The sequence below is a fragment of the Gorilla gorilla genome, chromosome 4 (assembly GCF_029281585.2).
Source record: "Gorilla gorilla gorilla isolate KB3781 chromosome 4, NHGRI_mGorGor1-v2.1_pri, whole genome shotgun sequence".
Taxonomy (NCBI): domain Eukaryota; kingdom Metazoa; phylum Chordata; class Mammalia; order Primates; family Hominidae; genus Gorilla; species Gorilla gorilla.
This window is the reverse complement of record NC_073228.2, coordinates 41317473-41337853: the sequence shown is the minus strand read 5'-3', so window position 1 is coordinate 41337853 and position 20381 is coordinate 41317473. Positions and strand designations below refer to the sequence as shown.

The following is a 20381-nucleotide window of genomic DNA, read 5'->3' as shown; positions in this document are numbered from 1 at the left end:
TGGGATTACAGGCATGAGCCCTGCCAGGTACCCCTGGTTGGTTCTTTAGCAGATAAGCAACGGCGAAGATTCATTGTGCCGTGTTGCAGTGTACCAATTTCACATGCTTGAGAGTCAGGAGGGACTGTAGAGATGTGTTTATTCGTTTTTTTGTTTTTTAATGGTGAATCTTTCTGAGGATCATAGACTTTGTGTCTTACCTACCTTAAACTTACGAAACACTTAAATTGGTCATGAGGCCGTTTGAAGTCCTATTGAAAACAATAAAATTAATCTTTAGATAGAATAATCTCCAAAACCCTAGAATATATTACAGTAAAAATGGGAAAGAGAAATGAAATGTTTATAAGTAAAGATAAAATTCACAGTAATAGTGAAACTTTGTTTTTTATTTGAGACAGAGTCTCGCTCTCACCCGGTGGTGCGATCTCTGCTCACTGCAAGCTCCGCCTCCCGGGTTCACACCATTCTCCTGCCTCAGCCTCCTGAGTAGCTGGGACTACAGGCACCTGCCACCACGCCTGGCTTGTTTTTTTTTTTTTTTTTTTTTTTTTTGAGACGGAGTCTCGCGCTGTCGCCCAGGCTGGAGTGCAGTGGCGCCATCTTGGCTCACTGCAAGCTCTGCCTCCTGGGTTCACGCCATTCTCCTGCCTCAGCCTCCAGAGTAGCTGGGAGGCGCTACCACGCCCGGCTAATTTTTTGTATTTTTAGTAGAGACGGGGTTTCACCGTGTTAGCCAGGATGATCTCAATCTCCTGACCTCGTGATCCGCCCGCCTCAGCCTCCCAAAGTGCTGGGATTACAGGCGTGAGCCACCGTGCGCAGCCAGTGTGCACAGTAATAGTAAGACTTTTCATGTGTGTGAGGATGGCACACAAAATTTAGTTTTTAAATTATTTTATAACCATACAGTTTATAAATAATAGCAGATTCTGGCAATAACTTTTACTAAATATAGTTGTGTGAAATTTTTGAGTCTTCAAAACAGGGTTAATATAATTGAAAGGTTAGGTCACAGTAAAAGTGGCATAATTGTTGCCACATCCTCCCTCCCCCAAATAAACTCTCAAAGAAATGTTTATAAAAATCGAGTATTGGCATTGGTATTTTACTGTGTTGCATTTAAAGTGAACACAAAGTTGAACAAAATGGATGTTTTAAGAATTAGAAAATCATGGCCGGCCGCGGTGGCTCACGCCTGTAATCCCAGCACTTTGGGAGGCCGAGACGGGCGGATCACGAGGTCAGGAGATCGAGACCATCCTGGCTAACACGGTGAAACCCCGTCTCTACTAAAAATACAAAAATTAGCCGGGCATGGTGGCGCGCGCCTGTAGTCCTAGGTACACGGGAGGCTGAGGCAGGAGAATGGCGTGAACCCGGGAGGCGGAGCTTGCAGTGAGTCGAGATCGCGCCACTGCACTCCAGCCTGGGCGACAGAGCGAAACTCCGTCTCAAAAAAAAAAAAAAAAAAAAAAGAATTAGAAAATCGTATGGCATCACAAGCAGTGGAACTTCAGAAATAATTTTTAAAAACATTAGCTTTAGATAGCATATAGTCTTTTTAAAATAAACTATTTGTGACAACAATGTTTAAGTTACAAAGAATAATCTTTTTTAAAACTTTTTTTTTTTTTTTTGAGACGGAGTTTCTCTCTTGCTGCCCAGGCCAGAGTGCGATGGCCTAATCTCAGCTCACCGCAACCTCCGCCTCCCAGGTTCGAGCAATTCTACTGCCTCAGCCTCCCGAGTAGTTGGGATTATAGGCATGCGCCACCATGCCTGGCTAATTTTGTATTTTTAGTAGAGACGGGGTTTCTCCATGTTGGTCACGCTGGTCTCAAACTCCTGACCTCAGGTGATCCTCCTGCTTTGGCCTCCCAAAGTGCTGGGATTACAGGTGTGAGCCACTGTGCCCAGCCTTTAAAACTTTTATTATGTTCTTAGAGACGAGTTGTCACTTAATGTTGCCAGGGCCTGGAGTACAGTGGCTGTTCACAGGTGTGGTCCTAGCACACTACAGCCTCAAACTCCTGGGCTCAACTAATCTTCCCGCCTTAGCCTCCCAAGTAGCTGGCACTACAGGCCTGCACCACTGTGCCCAGCTGCAAAGAATAATCTTAAAAATCAAGTATAATAACTTGGAAAGAAAACAGTGGAAAGATACTAAGACATAAAGCTGTATCAGAGTAATATTCGCATAAAACTAGTGGCTTGCCTAGCTTAAACTTACGGAACAATAGTTTTAAGTTGGTCATGAGGCCGTTAGAAGTCCTACTGAAAACAATAAAATCAGTCTTTAGAAAGAATCTCTCCAAAACCCTAGAATGTATTATTGTAAAAATGGGAAATATAAATGAAATTTTTATAAGTAAAGATAAAATTCACAGTAATAGTAAAACTTTCACGTCTGAGCGTGGTGAGGCCTGTAATCCTAGCACTTTGGGAGGCCGAGGCAGGCGGATCACCTAAGTTTGGGAGTTCGAGACCAGCCTGACCAACATGGAGAAACCCCATCTCTACTAAAAATTGAAAATTAGCCGGGCGTGGTGGCGCATGCCTGTAATCCCAGCTACTTGGGAGGCTGAGGCAGGAGGATCACTTGAGCCCAGGAGGCAGAGGTTGCGGTGAGCCAAGATCATACCATTGCACTTCAGCCAGGGCAACAAGAGCGAAACTCTGTCTCAAAAAAAAAAGAAAGAAAGAAAAAAAACTTTCGTGTCTGTGAGGTTGTTTAAACATGAATATTTAGATATGTTTTATGACTTTAATCCTGGATGCAGCTTATGGAACCACATTGCTTCAAATGAGTGTAAAGCCGTTGAGGAAAAAAAAAGCCTATTTCAGATTTAGCACCCAGTCCTGTCTAGAAAGAACTTTCAGGTTTAAATTTAACACTGCCTTTTTTTCATTTCCCTTTCCCTTTTCCTTTTTGTTTTCCTTTTGCCTTTCTTTTTCTTTTTTTTTCGAGACGGGGTGTGATAGTGTTGCCCAGGCTGGAGTGCAGTAAATAGCACGATCATGGCTCACTGCAGCCTCGACCTTCCAGGCTCAAGCAATCCTTCTGCCTCAGCCTCCTGGGTAGCTGGGACTGTGCCACCATGCCTGGCTACTTTTTGTATTTTTTATAGACATGGGGTTTTGCCATGTTGCCCAAGCCGGTCTCAAATTCCTGGGCTAAAGTTATCCTCCTGCCTTGGTCTCCTAATGTGTTGGGATTACAGGTGTGAGCCACCATGCCTGACCAACGCTGCCTTTTCTTTCATGTGTTATAGTTGTGCATTAATAATCTCCCTAGAGCTGGGCACAGTGGTTCACACCTGTAATCCCAGCACGTTGGGAGGCCAAGACGGGCAAATCACTTGAGGTCAGGAGTTCGAGACCAGCCTGACCAACATGGTGAAACCCTGTCTGTACTAAAAATACAAAAACTAGCTGGGCATGGTGGCACATACCTGTAATTCCAGCTACTTTGGAGACTGAGGCAGAACAATTGCTTGAACCTGGGAGGCGGAGCTTGCAGTGGGCTGAGATGGCGCCACTGTGCTCTAGCCTGGGCAACAGAGTGAGTGAGACTCTGTTTCAAAAAAATATATAGTGATAATCCACCTAGTAACAGTGAAGTTTTGTGTGAAGGAAAGGTGATATTTTGGAATTTTGATTTACATGGTTTGGTTTGTAGTGTTATAAAATTAAATTTGGGATAGAGCAGTTTTGGAATATATCTGAAGGAGTTACAGAAGTACCAGTGGGAGAGAATTAAACATTGGTTTTATGTTAATAGTTTTTCCCCATACTGTGGGAACCCACCAAGAGAATTGCTTGGAGCCAGGAGTTTGAGACCAACCTGGGCAATGTAGCAAGTCCCCATCTTACCAAAATATTTTTAAAAATTTGCCAGGCATGGTGCTTGCACCTGTAGTTGTAGTTACTTGGGAGGCTGATGTGTTAAGGATCTTCTAAGCAAAAAGATGGAGCCAAATTGCTTTAAATGAGTGTTAACTGTGATTTAGATGGTTATTTCCAAATCCTAATTTGTAAATAGGCCCTAATCTATGAAAGGGATGAAATGATAAGAATAGCGTAAGAGTTTTTAAAAATATAAAAATTGCCCTTTATTTGTTTTTGCTACTGGGGGGTCAGCAGGTGATGATTAAAAATAGATAAAGAAAATACTAGTAATACGAGTACTGCAGATTTATTCTTTTATCGAAATTCAGGAGTCTGAAAATCACTAATTTACCTAATATGATTCAACAAATGAAATTCTTATATTGGTTGAAACATACATACCTCAAGAAATGAGAAAATAGTTATTTGGCACCCTTCTCCAATAAAGTTTTAAAACCAAGCAATTTTTAAAGCACCTTTGTTTTTCTTTACTAGGTTTGTAAATATTATCTCTGTGGTTTTTGTCCTGCGGAATTGTTCACAAATACACGTTCTGATCTTGGTAAGTGAATTTTCTGTGTAACTTTTATCAAATTTATGATATTTAAAATGTTGAATAGGAGTGGTGAAAGGAAAAAAACTGATTATAATTCTGTGAAGTTTTTTCTTAAAGATTTGCTAATAAGTAATTTCTTACTTGGTTTAGATATTTGAATGTATTAATAAATGTCAGTCTGATTAAACATGGTGGCTTAATTAAACATACATGTCTATTTCCACTCCCTTCCAAAACTCCACTTAAATGAAAAAAATTTTAAAAAGATGTATATGGAAGAGGAGATAACATTAGAGATGTCAGCAAATTTTTGGAAGATGACAAGTGGATGGAGGAGTAGCAGCAAACGCAACAGAGCAGAGCAACCTGTACCCTAAAAGCCTGCAGAAGGGGATACTAAACAGAAGCGAGTGTTTGATCAGCAGAACCCTGGACAGGCTCAGGATTTGGAGGCACCAGGTACCACAGAAGGCAGGGTTGAGTCATGGGGCTGAAAATGAGAGAGATTAGTCTGTAGTCTAGTTCAGGGTTTCTCAAACTTGACATTGTTGACATTTTGAGCCAGTTTTGGAGGGGGCTTTTCATGCATTGTGGGATGTTTAGCAACATCTCTGGCCTTTACCCACTAGATAACCAGTAGCACCCCCTGTTGTGACACCCGAAAATGTCTTCAGACATTGCCAGATGTCCCCCAGGATGCAAAATTGCCACTAGTGTAGGTGGTCCTGTGCATCTGTTGATCTTACTCTCCTCCCCATAGACCCCAGGAGAAGAGAGGGTTATTTTCTGGAGAAATTGGACTAGAGAGACTAGTTTATCTGAACCACAAAATAGAAAAAAAAATTGACTATTTCCTCAATTCTCTCAAGGATGGTACATAACCAGGATCATTCTGGATACATAAAAGAAGTCAATTCATTATGTACAATGTTTGCCTTAGAGCATTAGGAGCATATTAAGGCAGGACCAGTCTAGATCTTGAGATTTCAGACACAGCAGGGGCAGTAGTAAGTTAAAAAAAGAATGTAAAAGAGAGTAAATGAATCTATATTTTTATTGGTGGGGCTCTCCTCTGCCCTGTTCCTAGAAGGATACAGCCAGATGTTTTTCCCCAGGCAGAAGAAAAGAGGATTCTTCTCTAGAGAAAGTGAACAGTTCCTGAGAAGTGATCTCTACAGGTACTGACCCTTGGGGAATCTCTTAAAAGAAAGTCTTACTGCCTGATTTTCCTATGATAAAGCCCATTCATGAGCTGACAAACCCTGCCTAATCCCTACTAACTTCCAGTCAGATTTTGGAAGTGTCTTTTTAAAAAATTAGTTGCTTGCCAAGGACCACCAGCCAGACGTTCGAAGAAAGCCTTCAACACAAGAGATTAACAAAACCAACAGAGAAAGAAGAATTTAGTGGAATTGGAGATAATGGGGAAAGCAGAAGAGAGATTCTTCAAAATCTTAAGAAATTTAGTATCTTCAGAGACATATGAGAAGACACTATATTCTTCAGCAATAATAGGATGCCATAAAGAGGGAACTTGTGGAAAAAAGTTTGAAAAACATTTTCTGAAAAACAGCTCTTAGAAATTAAAACTGAAGAAATAGCACTAAAATCACCAGAAAGATTTGAAAATAAAATTAAGGAAATTTACTGGAATATTGGGCAGTACGACAGAAGGATTTTTAAAAAACTTAGTCCAGGAACTGTACTACCAGCTTAATAGTTGTGGACAAAATAAAAGCAGAGGGAATTGCTTAAGAAAAAAAATTTGCAGTACTAAAGGACATTCATCTTTAGGTTGAGCAGGTCCTACAAGTGATCAAGACAGTGAATGAAAAAGATCCATACCTAGGCATACCCCTGTGAAATTTTAGAACACGGGGGTGGTGGGGGTGGCTGTAGGTCACAGAATTATGAATCAGAATGGCCTAAGACTGGTCAGTAACAATGGGGGAAGTTGAAGACATTGGAGAAACATCCTCAGGGTGCTGAGTGAAAATGTGTCTGCCGGAGGGGGAAAAAGACATTTTCAGATATACAGGGTCTCAACAGATTTATCTCCCATGGGCCTTTTCTCAGGAAACTCCACCAAAACATGTCCGTAAACCAAGAAAGAGGAAAGAAAAAACGAGATCCAGTAATTCTCATCTACTACAGAGCAGAAAAGGAATTCATCAGGACAATAATTCTATAGTGAGCTTAGAAAATAAGTATCCCAGATTGAAGTAAGGCAGAAGGCCCATGGAAGAAAATGAAACTGATGATCTGATATATTTTGAGTCATATGTGAAATTAGTATTGAGATAGTTTCTATAGCTGAGTTGAAGTGTTTGAGAAGAATTTGAAAATATAGAGAAAAAACTAGGCTCACACCTGTAATCCCAGCACTTCTGGAGGCAAAGGAGGGCAGATCACTCGAGGTGAGGAGTTCAAGAACAGCTTGCCCAACAGGGTGAAATCCTGTCTCTACTAAAAATACAAAAAAATTACACAGGCATGGTGGTGGGTGCCTGTAATCCTAGCTCCTTGGAAGGTTGAGGCAGGAGAATCCCTTTGAACCTGGTAGGCAGAAGTTGTGGTGAGCCAAAATTGCGCCGCTGCACTCCGGCCTGGGCGACAAAGCAAGACTCTATCTCAAAAAAAAAAACAAAACAAAACAACAACAACAAAAACATCAGAAGTGTCTCATAATGAGCCTTTGTTTGGCCTGACAGTGAATAGTACTTGCATAATATAAGCACTAAGTGTTTATTTATCCAAAAATTTTGATGTCTAGAATTGATAAATAGCAAAATAAGCACAGAATTTTAAAAGGTGGAGGTAAATTCGAGAAGAAATAGAGAAGAGTTAAGATAATTGCTTTTTAGAGGTGGGAAGAAGTAGGGGTTAGGTACTCGTCTAGTGCTATTTGACTTTATATACAGATTTGAAAATAATAAAGTCGGCAATGGTTCAGTTCAGTGGTCTACCCCCATCAGTTTTCTTTAGTGGCAATAAGGAACAATTTCCTTTCACCTTCCCTCCTTTTCTCCCTCCCTCCTTTACTTCTCTTTTAACCATATATGGTTGCTATCCATTATATTGACTTTGAAGGCTGAGCAGATCAATTTTATATCCTATTTGGTTATGATGCTTCATGATTTAGTAGGATCAATTTAGATGTCTACAAACTACTCAGTGATAAAGTGAATCCTTTTTAAAAAGAAAAATAACTTTTTGTTTTGGCAAGAAAAGGTTGCTAATAATCACAGATAATTTATACAATTATATTTTTTCCCCCAGGTCCGTGTGAAAAAATTCATGATGAAAATCTACGAAAACAGTAAGTTATTTTGCTTGTCATTTCCCCACCCAGTTATTAGTTGGTTTAAGTGGGACAAGGGTTGAGGAATAATTGCAATTAAATGTAAAATGGGTGTCTGAGAGAAGTCCAGTCACTGGCTGGGGGTAGTAAGAAAGTTCTATAGCTTCAGTAATGATACTGATAGCTACCACATGAGTGCATCCTGTATGTCAGACTTTTTTTTTCTGTAGCCCATTTGCTGTTTTTTTTAAATGAGCCTCACTGTGTCGCTCAGGCTGGAGTGCAGTGGCATGATCTCAGCTTACTGCAACCTCCGCCTCCCAGGTTCAAGGGATTCTCCTGCCTCAAACTCCCGAGTAGTTGGGATTACAGGTGCCCACCACCATGCCTGACTAATATTTTGTATTTTTAGTAGAGACAGGGTTTCACCATGTTGGCCAGGCTGGTCTCAAACTGCTGACCTCAAGTGATCCACCCACCTCGGCCTCCCAAAGTGCTGGGATTACAGGCGTGAGCCACCATGCCCAGCCCCGATTTTATCCATGAGACTTGTCCTAGGTCCAGGGTCATAGATCCAGTACAGTGGTAAAGCTAGTGGTTAAACCCCTGTGTAAAGCTCTATGATGAGGGGCAATCAGAAAGTCACTTCAAATACACCTGGTTTACCCTGCAGCCTAAATGGAATAGTCGTTGAGGCTAGTTAAGATAGAATATTTGAGTTGTAATGGCTGAAGATTTGGAAATGAGTACTTGTTTATTTTCATGTTACCAGGTATGAGAAGAGCTCTCGTTTCATGAAAGTTGGCTATGAGAGAGATTTTTTGCGATACTTACAGAGCTTACTTGCAGAAGTAGAACGTAGGATCAGACGAGGCCATGCTCGTTTGGCATTATCTCAAAACCAGCAGTCTTCTGGGGTAAGTGAAATCAATTCAGTCTTTGTTTGGTCCTTGTTTTCTGGAGATTCAGAGACCTCCCTAATATTTTTGAAACTTGTCTTCTGTTCATTACTTTGTTCTTTTAAAATGATATGAAACTTATAGGGCATTCTTTTTTTTTCCAGTCTTTATTAGCAAACATAACATTGATTTTGCTAACCATAAGATTTTTCTTTGTTTTTATTTTTCTTGAGGCCAAGATTTTTCCTTTAAATAGTAGTAACTGACAATATGTGATTGACCAACAGAAGTTGAAGATAATTGAATTACTGTCCTTTCAATTAAGCATTTTAATTATTAAATAGAAATATTATGTATGGTATGTGCAAGTTTGCATGTTTATCTTTGTTTTCAACTTGTTGGTAATACGTTTTATTGTCTTCAATAGGCCGCTGGCCCAACAGGCAAAAATGAAGAAAAAATTCAGGTTCTAACAGACAAAATTGATGTACTTCTGCAACAGGTGAGAATTGTGTGCATTAATGTCAGGAAGTAATGTGAAACAGACATGTAACCAGCAAAAATACAAGGATGGGCCAGGCATGGTAACTCATGTGTATAATCCCAGCACTTTGGGAGGCCGAGGCGGGAGGATTGCTTGAGCCCGAGAATTTGAGACCAGTCTGGGCAACAAAGTGAGACCCAGTCGCTACAAAAATTAGCCAGGTACAATGGCGTGTACCTGTGGTCCCAGCTACACACGAGGCTGAATTAGGAGAATTGTTTAAGCCTACAAGGGCGAGGCTGCAGTTAGACGTGTCTGTGCCACTGCACTCCAGCTTGGGCAACAGAGTGAGACCTTGTCTTGTGTGTGTGTGTGTGTACATGTACATATATATGTATCTGAAAGGACAGCAAATATGAAAAGACGCTCAACACTATTAGTCGTTAGGGAAATACAGATTAAAACTACAATCAAATACCTATTTGACATCTATGAGAATAGCTAAAATTAAACTGATCATACCAGCTATTGGCAAGGATGTGAGCCAGCTGGAACTGGGGTATAATATTGCACAACCACTTTGGAAAAAATAGTCTCATTTTTTTCATATTCCTGTAGATCATATTGGAGTCTGTTTTGTTGTCGTTGCTACTGTTTTTTTGACAGTCTTGCTTTGTCACCCATGCTGGAGTGCAGTGGTGCAATCTCAGCTCACTGCAACCTCTGCCTCCCAGGTTCAAATGATTCTCCTGCCTCAGCCTCCCGAGTAGCTGGGATTACAGGTGTGCGCCACCATCCCCGGCTGATTGTTGTATTTTTAATAGAGATGGGGTTTCACCTTGCTGGCCAAGCTGGTCTCAAATTCCTGACCTCAAGTAATCCGCCCACCTTGGCCTCCCAAAGTGTTGAGATTACAGGTGTAAGTCACTGTGCCTGGCCCTGGAGTCTGTTTCTTAAAAAGTTAAAAATGTACCATGTGCCATTCTACTCCCAAATATTTATCCAAGAGAAATGAAAACATATGTCTACACAAAGATTTACACTCCAGTGTTCGTGAGTGCTATATTCATAATGGCACAAAAAAAAAATAAAAAAAAACCCAGACTGGAATTAATTAAAATACCCATCAGCAGGTGAGTGGATAATTAAATCATGATGTATCTATATGGTGGAATGCCTGTCAGTAATAAAAGGGAATTAGCTACATGAGACAATATGGGTGGATCTTAAAATAATTAGGCTGAGTGAAAGAAGCCGGACAAAAAAGGAATATAGACTCTATGACTCTATATAAAATTTTAGAAAATGCATATTTACCTACAGTGACAGAAAGCAGATCTGTGGTTGCCTGGGGATTGTGTTTAGGATTCAGGCTGGAGGAGGTACTGAAAAGAGTAGGTGGCTCACACCTGTAATCCCAGCACTTTGGGAGGATTGCTTGAGCTCAGCAGTTCAAAACCAGCCTGGGCAACATAGCGAGACGCTGTCTCTCTTTTTTTTTTTTTTTTAAAAAAACAGAGTCTCACGTCATCATCCAGGCTGGAGTGCAGTGGCACGATCTTGGCTCACCGCAACCTCCTCCTCCTGGGTTCAAGCAATTCTTCTGCCTCAGTCTCCCCAGTAGCTGGGATTACAGGTGCCCACCACCATGCCTGGCTAATTTTTTTTTTTTGTATTTTTAGTAGAGATGGGGTTTCAACATGTTGGCCAGGCTGGTCTTGAACTCCTGACCTCAGGTGATCTGCCCACCTTGGCCTCCCAAAGTGCTTGGATTACAGGCATGAGCCATTGCGTCCGGCCGAAAGTGCATTTTTCTTAACACATCAGTTATACTTTATTGAAGTATAAAAAAAATCTAGGATAAATTAAACCCAAAGAGGCTTTTGTAAATGAAACCAAACAAAAAAGATGGAAAACAACCACTAATGAACCATGGGGAAAAAAGACAATAGTTGGGTTTGAAAGATCTTAACTGTTTTTTTCCCCTACTCTTCTAAGATTGAAGAATTAGGGTCTGAAGGAAAAGTAGAAGAAGCCCAGGGGATGATGAAATTAGTTGAGCAATTAAAAGAAGAGAGAGAACTGCTAAGGTCCACAACCTCGGTGAGTAAACCTTATTTCACATTATCTCACCTGTCCGTTAACAGTTAGTAGGAACTCATTTTTATTTGAGAACCTTTGAAAACTGATGTTCTAAACTTAGAATCAGCACAATTTGTAGCCCACAAGGTCTGTGGCATCTACTAAGCTCTGCCTTTGTGCAGTATGCAAGCAACTTTAGATAGTACGAGAAACAAATGGGTGTGGTTGTATCCCAATAAAATGTTAGCAAAAGGCCTCTCTGGCTTGCCAATCACTGCCTTAAACCATAAATTTACATATGAGCCTGGTTTTATTTTCATTTTTGTTGTAATAAATTACTCAGTACATACTTACATCTTTGTTAAAAATTAATACACCCTTAAATATCTAATTCTTTTAATTGGAGAATAGAATATACTTGTTTCAGATACTATTGATTGCAGAATGTAATTGGTCGTTGGTTCCTCCATATTGAATAGGATATGTTCAGATTATAGTCAATGTGCTTAGTTCCTTAATTAGTTTTGTATATGGACATCATATCCCTTGAACCTAAGCAAGGAATGTATTCATACTAAAATAGGTGGCTTTCTGAAAGGTGATTTAAATTTTGTAAGGTAATGTGGGTGTTGAACATTGAACAGTGGGTCTCAGCATTTCTTCTGGATGATTCAGTAAGTTAGTTGCTGTTACCTTAAACATCCCTCTCTAAAAGTTGACCACTTGTAGTCCAATATTACTGATTTGGGGAAATGGAAAAGAGCAATTCGCACACATTAGAAATCTTTTCTAAATGTTGAGTACTTTCCTGGGATTTGTTTCTCTTCCTCAGATGTTCTTATAATAACTGATTTATCATTTTAGACAATTGAAAGCTTTGCTGCACAAGAAAAACAAATGGAAGTTTGTGAAGTATGTGGAGCCTTTTTAATAGTAGGAGATGCCCAGTCCCGGGTAGATGACCATTTGATGGGAAAACAACACATGGGCTATGCCAAAATTAAAGCTACTGTAGAAGAATTAAAAGTAAGTTTTTTTGTTTGTTTTGAGGCAGATTCTTGCTCTGTCACCTAGAGTGCAGTGACGCGATCTCAGCTCACTGCCACCTCCACCTCCCAGGTTTAAGCAATTCTCATGCCTCAGCCTCCTGAGTAGCTGGGAGTACAGGCATGTGCCACCAGGCCTGGCTAATTTTTGTTTTTTTGTTTGTTTATTTTTGAGACAGTCTCGCTTTGTCACCCAGGCTGAAGTACAGTGGCGTGATCTCGGCTCACCGCAACCTCCACCTCTGGGGTTCAAGCAATTCTCGTGCCTCAGCTTCCTGAGTAGCTGGGATTACAGGCACACACTACCATGCCCGGCTGATTTTTGTATTTTTTTAATAGAGACGGGGTTTTTTCCTGTTGGCCAGGCTGGTCTTGAACTCCTGCCTCAGGTGATGCGTCCTCCTCAGCCTCCCAAAGTGCTGAGCCACTGCGCTCGGCCAGCGTTCAGTTTCTTCTAAAGATACATTTTAGCTATTAAAAAAATCTAACTATAGCTACAGCTTTTAGCTATCAGTAGCTATAGATAAAAATAACTATATTTTAATATGGCTTAAATGGAGATATGACCCTCTCATTGATATTTTCCTATGTGTAATTATTTTTGAAGCATTGTGAGTTCTGTGAAATTTTGCTATTTATTCAACTATGAAAGCACTTGATTTTGTTAACTCTTGAGTGCCAGAAATTTGGGAAGAATATTCCTGAGGATTAGACAAATAATGATACCTTGTGTATATACATGGTGTTGGAATGTCTACATTTACCTTAAGGGCATCAATTCCATAAGTTGGTCTACAGATAACTTCACATTAGTTGACCGTTGTTTAACAATGCTTTAAAGTTACATTTGCATAAGAATCCAACTTGATTTTTCTAGGAAAAGTTAAGGAAAAGAACCGAAGAACCTGATCGTGATGAGCGTCTAAAAAAGGAGAAGCAAGAAAGAGAAGAAAGAGAAAAAGAACGGGAGAGAGAAAGGGAAGAAAGAGAAAGGAAAAGACGAAGGGAAGAGGAAGAAAGAGAAAAAGAAAGGGCTCGTGACAGAGAAAGAAGAAAGAGAAGTCGTTCACGAAGTAGACACTCAAGCCGAACATCAGACAGAAGATGCAGCAGGTCTCGGGACCACAAAAGGTCACGAAGTAGAGAAAGAAGGCGGAGCAGGTATATATAAAACACCTAAGACTGATGTCCAGCTCATAATGGATGTGCAATAACAATAATAATTACTAGTATTATTCCTTGGAATGGTACTTGGGAAGCTCTTAAGCATCTTTAAGTGATAGGATGGGTTGCGAGAGCGGAATCAGTGAATAAAATAGTTCCATCTTCGGGGCAACTTCTGTGCTATTTCCCACCTGTCTAGGAAATGTCACACAATCTTTTTACAAAGTTAGAGTACCTGATGGTCTCTTAAGTGCTTGTCTCACTGATTCCGAGAAATAAAATATGAAATCAGCCATACTGTTTTAATTATAATTACAAATTGAAGAAGAGTCTTAAAGAGCACAACGATAACCATCTTAGCACTATTGGAGATGAATTTAGAAAGATTTTCAATAATTTTTAGTTCTCAAGATTTCTAATGTAAATATGTTTTAGAGGGTAAGTTTTGCTTAGTCTTGTTAATTAATAGCATCTACTCCAAGGCCTTTACTTATTGTAATACTGGCTGAAGTTGCCTTTTGGTTTTAAATTATTAAGAAGTAGAGATCGACGAAGAAGCAGAAGCCATGATCGATCAGAAAGAAAACACAGATCTCGAAGTCGGGATCGAAGAAGATCAAAAAGCCGGGATCGAAAGTCATATAAGCACAGGAGCAAAAGTCGGGACAGGGAACAAGATAGAAAATCCAAGGAGAAAGGTTAGTTTATATGAGAATTCAGTTCGTTAAGAAACTTTTCACACCCTAATCGCCTCACTCACTTTTCTCCAGACACAGGCAAAGATCCATTTCATACATACTCCTTTTCACTATGAGGAATGCCATTCAGTAGGAGACAGGCATTCTTTCCCCCTCTCCTACTTAGATTTGTGAAAATGACAGTTTATCTGGTGTTTTCTTAGATGTTAAAAACATGTTTCAGTTGATAACCTGAAGGTTTTTAATGTAGCTTCTTTTAAGTGTTATATTACCTTTCAGGGTTATTAGGTGTAGGATTTATTATATTACCTTGGTTATTGGCTCCTTTTTTTTTTTTTTTTTTTACACACTGCAGTGTTTAATAATGCGTCTTATAAAGTGAGTGTACATTGTTGCATTAATCTTCATTTGTAGCATTCATTTAAGTTAGTAATTAACATCTAAGTACCTAGAAGTTGAATTGCTTACATGTGTCTTAACCACGTTTTCAATGGGATCAACATGCTCTTTCCCCTTTACTTTTTCTTTTTTCTTTTCCTTTTTTTTTTTTTTTTTTGTGGCATCCCAGTAGCTGATTTACTGTGCTGTTGGCACTATTAATGGACTTTTTAACTTTGTGTGGCATGTTTTCACAAGAATATTCTCATCTAACTTAGCCTTTATTGGAAGATAATTCTGTTAACCATCAGGATCTCCTTTCTGAGTTTCATGTTCTTCTATTTTGTATTTTTTAAATAAAAGATATAACATATCTTTTATTTTGTATTGAATGAGCTGTTGTGCTTTGCATGGTTTTAGGAATGAGAGAAGGGGCCTATTTCTGATTTTCTCAGCTCTCCTTGTTTCATTTCATTCTACCTGTCTCCATGTTTAATCAGCAGCATAATATATGTGCTACTATTAAGGTTTATTATACTAGTCTTTTATGTGTTGTTTGTTTATTATATCCTTTAATAGAACTGTCCTGGTTTTTTGTTTTCGTTTTTCCTCTAGACTCAGCTAGAACTAGCAGCACAAACCATGGACATATTTTTTGGTCTCTGCTTTTATTTTCTTAAAATAAGCACACTTTTTCTGAAATATTTAACATATATTGGCTTTTACTGTAATGTGGGAAAGTGTTGAAAACTTTTGTCTTACTGCCGGATGTGCTAGTGTTTGCCATTCAAGTTGAGAACTTGCTTCTGATTCAAAAGGCAGTTGCTACAAAGGGTTAACTGATTTAACATTAGATTTAAGAATGTTTTACCTAATCTTTTTGCAAGACTTTCTGTGTAATGTCTTTTTGGGTTGAGAGGTCAACTCTTAAGAGTCAGGTATGACTGTCAGGTCAAATTAATAATATTTGTTTTGAGAAAGTTTTTAGTTTTACATTTCCTATTGTTAGCTTTAGTTGCTCTATTCTGTGTTATCATTTGTGCCACTTAAAATTGTTGGGTTGGTTCTTAGGGGATAAAAGCTAGCTAGCCTTCATAACTACTTGAAGTCAAAGTTGGGTAGTAAATGACACTGGCCTGACTAAAAACAGGCATATTTGTGTAATTTCTGGGTAGAGCAAAAAGATGTCCAGAGTTGCTTACCTTTAATCCTAAAATTGTAATGATGATGACATGAAATTTAGTGAAACTTTTTTTTTTCCCCAGACAGGGTCTCAGTGTCACCCAGGCTGAGTGCAGTGGCACGATCATGGCTCACTGCAGCCTCTACCTCCCCGGCCCAGGTGATCCTCCCACCTCAGCCTCCTGGGTGGCTGGGACTGTAGGTGCATACTACCATGCTTGGCTAATTTTTTTTTTTTTGGTAGAGATGGGGTTTTGCCATGTTGTCCAGTGTGATCTCGATCTCCTGGGTTCAAGCAATCCTCCTGCCTCAGTCTCCTAAAGTGCTGGGGTTATAGGTGTAAGCCACCATGCCTGGCCCCTAGTAAAACTTTTCGTTAAGCAGAATAAGCTGAGTAACGTTTAGATTAGCAACAGACAGGGATTTTCCATGTGAGACTTGGTGCAAAGAGAGAAGTTACTGAGAAAACTGTATCAGGCTTGTCTCCCATGATTGGGTATGCTATGATAGAGTTAAACATTGGAATCTCTTTTAGAAGTGATATAATTTATTGGCATTTTGAAAATGCTATGTAAAAATAAATTAATTAAAAATCAGTGTGCAGATGAGTGAATTAAAAAAATGTAAAAAAAAAAAAATACAGAAAAGAAACTACCATGTAGCCATCTAGGCACTCTTATAAATGACTGAAGATCTGGACTTTGGGACCAGGTGTGAGCCACAGTGGGCATTTATTAATGGCAAATGAGAAAGAGCAAGTTTATTACTCCAGGTGCTATGATAGAAGCAGTTTATCTCACTCCACAAATGAAAAGTGGTTTCTCACACAAAGCTGTCAGCAACCAGTGTAAGGTGCTCTCTTTGTCAAGAGAGTTTCCTTTTTTCATCCATAGCCCTAAAATCCACCACAAATTGTGGATGTCCTTAGGACTATTAAGATCTACCATATTTACATAGGGCAGAAGATAAGATTATTGGACTGACTACTAGTCCTCTACGGGACAACAAGACGACTCTTCCTCATTGAAGCTACCTGTGCACCGGAGAAGCCCATAAGGCACAAAGGGAGGACTTTCCCACAAGGTCAGTTAGAGCCCACTGTCCTGGCACAGTTCTCACAAGTGGACAGACAGACATGAAGCAAGTCTTGTGCTTAACTACTTGGACATTGCTTTGTGTATTATGCAAGCGTTATGGACTAAATATGCTCTTTTACATAAGATCTTCAGTTCTCTGAGTTGGTGCCCCTCCCATTCCATATTTTGTTTTTCATTACCATCTCTTTCCTAGATATTTGGTGTTACGTCTTCATAACTGTGCAGAAACTATGTAGAGGGTTCTGTTTCTCTTAAAATGTCTTTTTGTCTTATTAACTACTCTGCCAGACCAGCTATTCTTAGTAAGGGGAAAAGTAATTTTTCCAGAAAGTTTCTAGTTGGCTTTAACATTTTCTGTAGAAATTTTTTGTTGGGGGAATACTTGGAACTGAAAAGGCTAGACTATGCTTGCTCTGGTGTACTACTTTTACCTCTAGTCTGAGGTCTTACCCATCCAAAGAATAGTAGAGGAAAAAGTTGTTTACCTTTTCATTCTTCATTTGCAGCTGAGTTGAATTTTAATTTCTCTTTTTGGAAAAACAACTCTCAGATGGCATATATATTACTTTTCTTGGCAAAGCACAAAAGTTCAGTTGCTTAGATTGGGATTTAAGATCCATTTTCTTTCATTAGGCTTATCCTTGGATATTCAAATATATATAAAAATAATTTTTTGCATTGAAAAATATGTAGTTGTAGTTTTTAAAACATGCCTGTTATAAACATTCAACTTTTTTTCACCTTTTGGGGTCTCCATTTTTACCCTTCTAACTTAATAATTGAACCTCATGTGAACATAGTTTTGTATGCTTTTATACCTTTCCCAGTGCTTTTTGATGTTTTTTACCCACAGTGAAATTTACTTAAATATTATATTCTGCAATGTGCTTAATAGCTTCTCACCAATTGAGAGAATTTACCCACTATTTTACCTTTTGCTTCCTTGAATTCCCCTTCCTGCCTTCTCTCTCATATATTACAAATTTTATCCCTTTGGTAAATTCACCAAACCGTTGCTTGCGGTCTGTGGGAAATGATTGTCTCTCATCTCTCAGTTGTTTCACTTTTTTTTCAAAATCATGTCTTTATTGTATTTTACTTTAAAATCCATGGTCAATGTCTTCTTTTATGGCAGAAAAGAGGGGATCTGATGATAAAAAAAGTAGTGTGAAGTCCGGTAGTCGAGAAAAGCAGAGTGAAGACACAAACACTGAATCGAAGGAAAGTGATACTAAGAATGAGGTCAATGGGACCAGTGAAGACATTAAATCTGAAGGTGACACTCAGTCCAATTAAAACTGATCTGATAAGACCTCAGATCAGACAGAGGTAAGTGTATTGTTTCTCACTTTGATTAGGGCTTTTTGTTACTGTTTGACAGTGCAGCGTAAGTATGCACAGATGAAGATGGAACTAAGCCGAGTAAGAAGACATACAAAAGCCTCTTCTGAAGGAAAAGACAGTGTAGTCCTGCAAAACATTTTGAGGTACATTGTTTTGTCTCAGCTATTTTGTAGCAGACTCGTGCCCCCATTAGTGTGCCTCTTTGGAAATTATCGCCCACATTTGTAATATAGTCGCCATTGAAAAGTTAATTATCCTTTTTTTAGGGATTTTGATGTCATTTCTTTTTTTTTTTTTTTTTTAATAAAAAGGTTGAACTGTTTTTTTTTCTTTTTGGTATTAAGTCCATCTTGTGTTGGTACATTGGCAGAGACATATGCTTTAAAAACTTAAATATTTCGGAGGCACATGTTGGACTACTTTGTTTTAATTAAACTGCTAGTATTTCTTTGTCAAGGATGTTTCTAGTTTTTTGCTTTATTGCCTTGCATTCTAATGCAGTTTGTTCTGTAACTCGAGAGCCAGTAGCATTGGATTGATGGAAGTGTAGGGTTTATGAATTATTGCAGCTGACTACCATACCTCACACAGCGTTGGTGTTGTGAGCGGCCCATGAAAAGCCAAATTAAAAATCAAGGATTCAGTCAAACTAAGCAGGTACTCATGCCAGGTACTCCTTTCTCTACCCACATCCATGTTTGAATGCTATTGCCTGTGATCTTTACGCTTAACTGTTGTGTATCTTTTTTGTTCTTTACAAGAAGTGCAGAGGGGTTTTTTGTGTATTGCGTGAAAACTTATAAAACAAATGTTAACAGAATGGAATTTTTTTTCAACTGTATGTAGGGCTGCAGTGGTGGCCAGAATTAGATATCTTTAAAGAATTTTAAATACAATAAACACTTCATATTATTCGCCTTGTTACACTCAATGCAATTCTCAAGTCTATAAGAGGTATGTGCTTAATATTTCCTACTGTGTAGGAGAATTTGCAGTCAGCCATAGGTATGTAGGAAGTCACTCACTGGCTGATACATTTAAAGCAGCAGTGTGAATAGCAAGGACAGACGCCTTCAATTTGTGAAATCAAAGAACTGATGCACTATATAGAACGAATTTGGGTTTTTAAAGAACTATTAAAAGTTAGGTACTGTAAGTGTTCTTAAAACCTGTAAACTTCATTCTGTGGGCTAGTGGCGTGGGACAAAATATTCCTAATGAAAGGAAGTACCAATTAGTTGATTTGTTGGTGGCATTCCCCTTTTGGGAAAGCAATATAAGGTTATGTCTGTGTGTGTCATTCACACTTAGGCAAGCATACACAGGCACATGGCTTTAAGAACCACACTGATGCCTTGATAATTAAAAAGAATACAAGCATTCCATATGCACATGTTAAATGTTAATTAGCAGTTAGTGACTGGGCCAACACTTTCTCATAAAAATTGGCCTTTTACATGTTGTCTAATTATCATTTTTCCCCAAATTTTGCGTTGTAGGACTACTGTTCGAAGATTTTTGGAAGAATACTGAGAACGGCATAAAGTGAAGATCGACATTTAAAAAATGAGGTGAAAGAAAGCTATAGTGGCATAGAAAAAGTATAAAGCTCAGTTAGTTTTTTTATTATTATTATTATTAAAAGTTAATTCAGGACTGATGTGACCTACCAGATTTCAGAACATGTGTTAATAGTATATATGCCACTGAAAACTTAGGTCCTGTATCATACTTTTTTCTTTAAGACTTTTTAAGAAATATTACTTAAACATGTGGCTTGCTCAGTGTTTAATTGCAAGTTTTCAATCTTGGACTTTGAAAACAGGATTAAACGTTAGTATTCGTGTGAATCAGACTAAGTGGGATTTCATTTTTACAACTCTGCTCTACTTAGCCTTTGGATTTAGAAGTAAAAATAAAGTATCTCTGACTTTCTGTTACAAAGTTGATTGTCTCTGTCATTGAAAAGTTTTAGTATTAATCTTTTTCTAATAAAGTTATTGACTCTGAACTAGTCCCCTGTTTTAAATACAAGAGTTACACTATTACTAGAGGTGTTGGTGTACAGTTTTATCTAATTTGTTCTGTTTAAGACTAATTTTTATAGACTTTCTAATGTTTTAAATAATGGTGCTTCAACTTTAGGTGGTTATGAATAAATTTGAATTTTGCTTTTAATAGCAAAGATGTGCAGTGAACTAGAATATATTTTTACATCCCTGAGAGATTCATTTAGTAGAAAATTCCAAGTATCCTTCT

At 38.7% G+C, this 20381-nt stretch overlaps 1 protein-coding gene across 9 annotated transcripts in view; it reads left to right on the top strand.

Moving 5' to 3' along the window:
- The window catches only part of LUC7L3 (LUC7 like 3 pre-mRNA splicing factor), a 34053-nt gene extending 13987 nt beyond the window's left edge, over positions 1-20066 (top strand). For 2 of the 9 annotated variants that reach the window (XM_019027800.4, XM_055387635.2), the window contains exons 2-11: positions 4387-4453; positions 7727-7766; positions 8521-8665; positions 9075-9149; positions 11130-11234; positions 12078-12239; positions 13137-13420; positions 13961-14121; positions 17914-18054; positions 18160-20066. In XM_019027800.4, coding sequence (XP_018883345.1) covers positions 4387-4453; positions 7727-7766; positions 8521-8665; positions 9075-9149; positions 11130-11234; positions 12078-12239; positions 13137-13420; positions 13961-14121; positions 17914-18054; positions 18160-18350 — 1371 coding nt within the window. In that variant the 3' untranslated portion in view covers positions 18351-20066. Of the gene's footprint in view, positions 1-4386; positions 4454-4776; positions 4907-5562; positions 5626-7726; positions 7767-8520; positions 8666-9074; positions 9150-11129; positions 11235-12077; positions 12240-13136; positions 13421-13960; positions 14122-16638; positions 16765-17913 lie in introns of those variants that run through there. The other 7 variants (XM_019027801.3, XM_031010843.3, XM_055387636.2 and 4 more) reach the window with 7 other exon arrangements.
- The last annotated feature ends 315 nt before the right edge of the window (positions 20067-20381 follow it).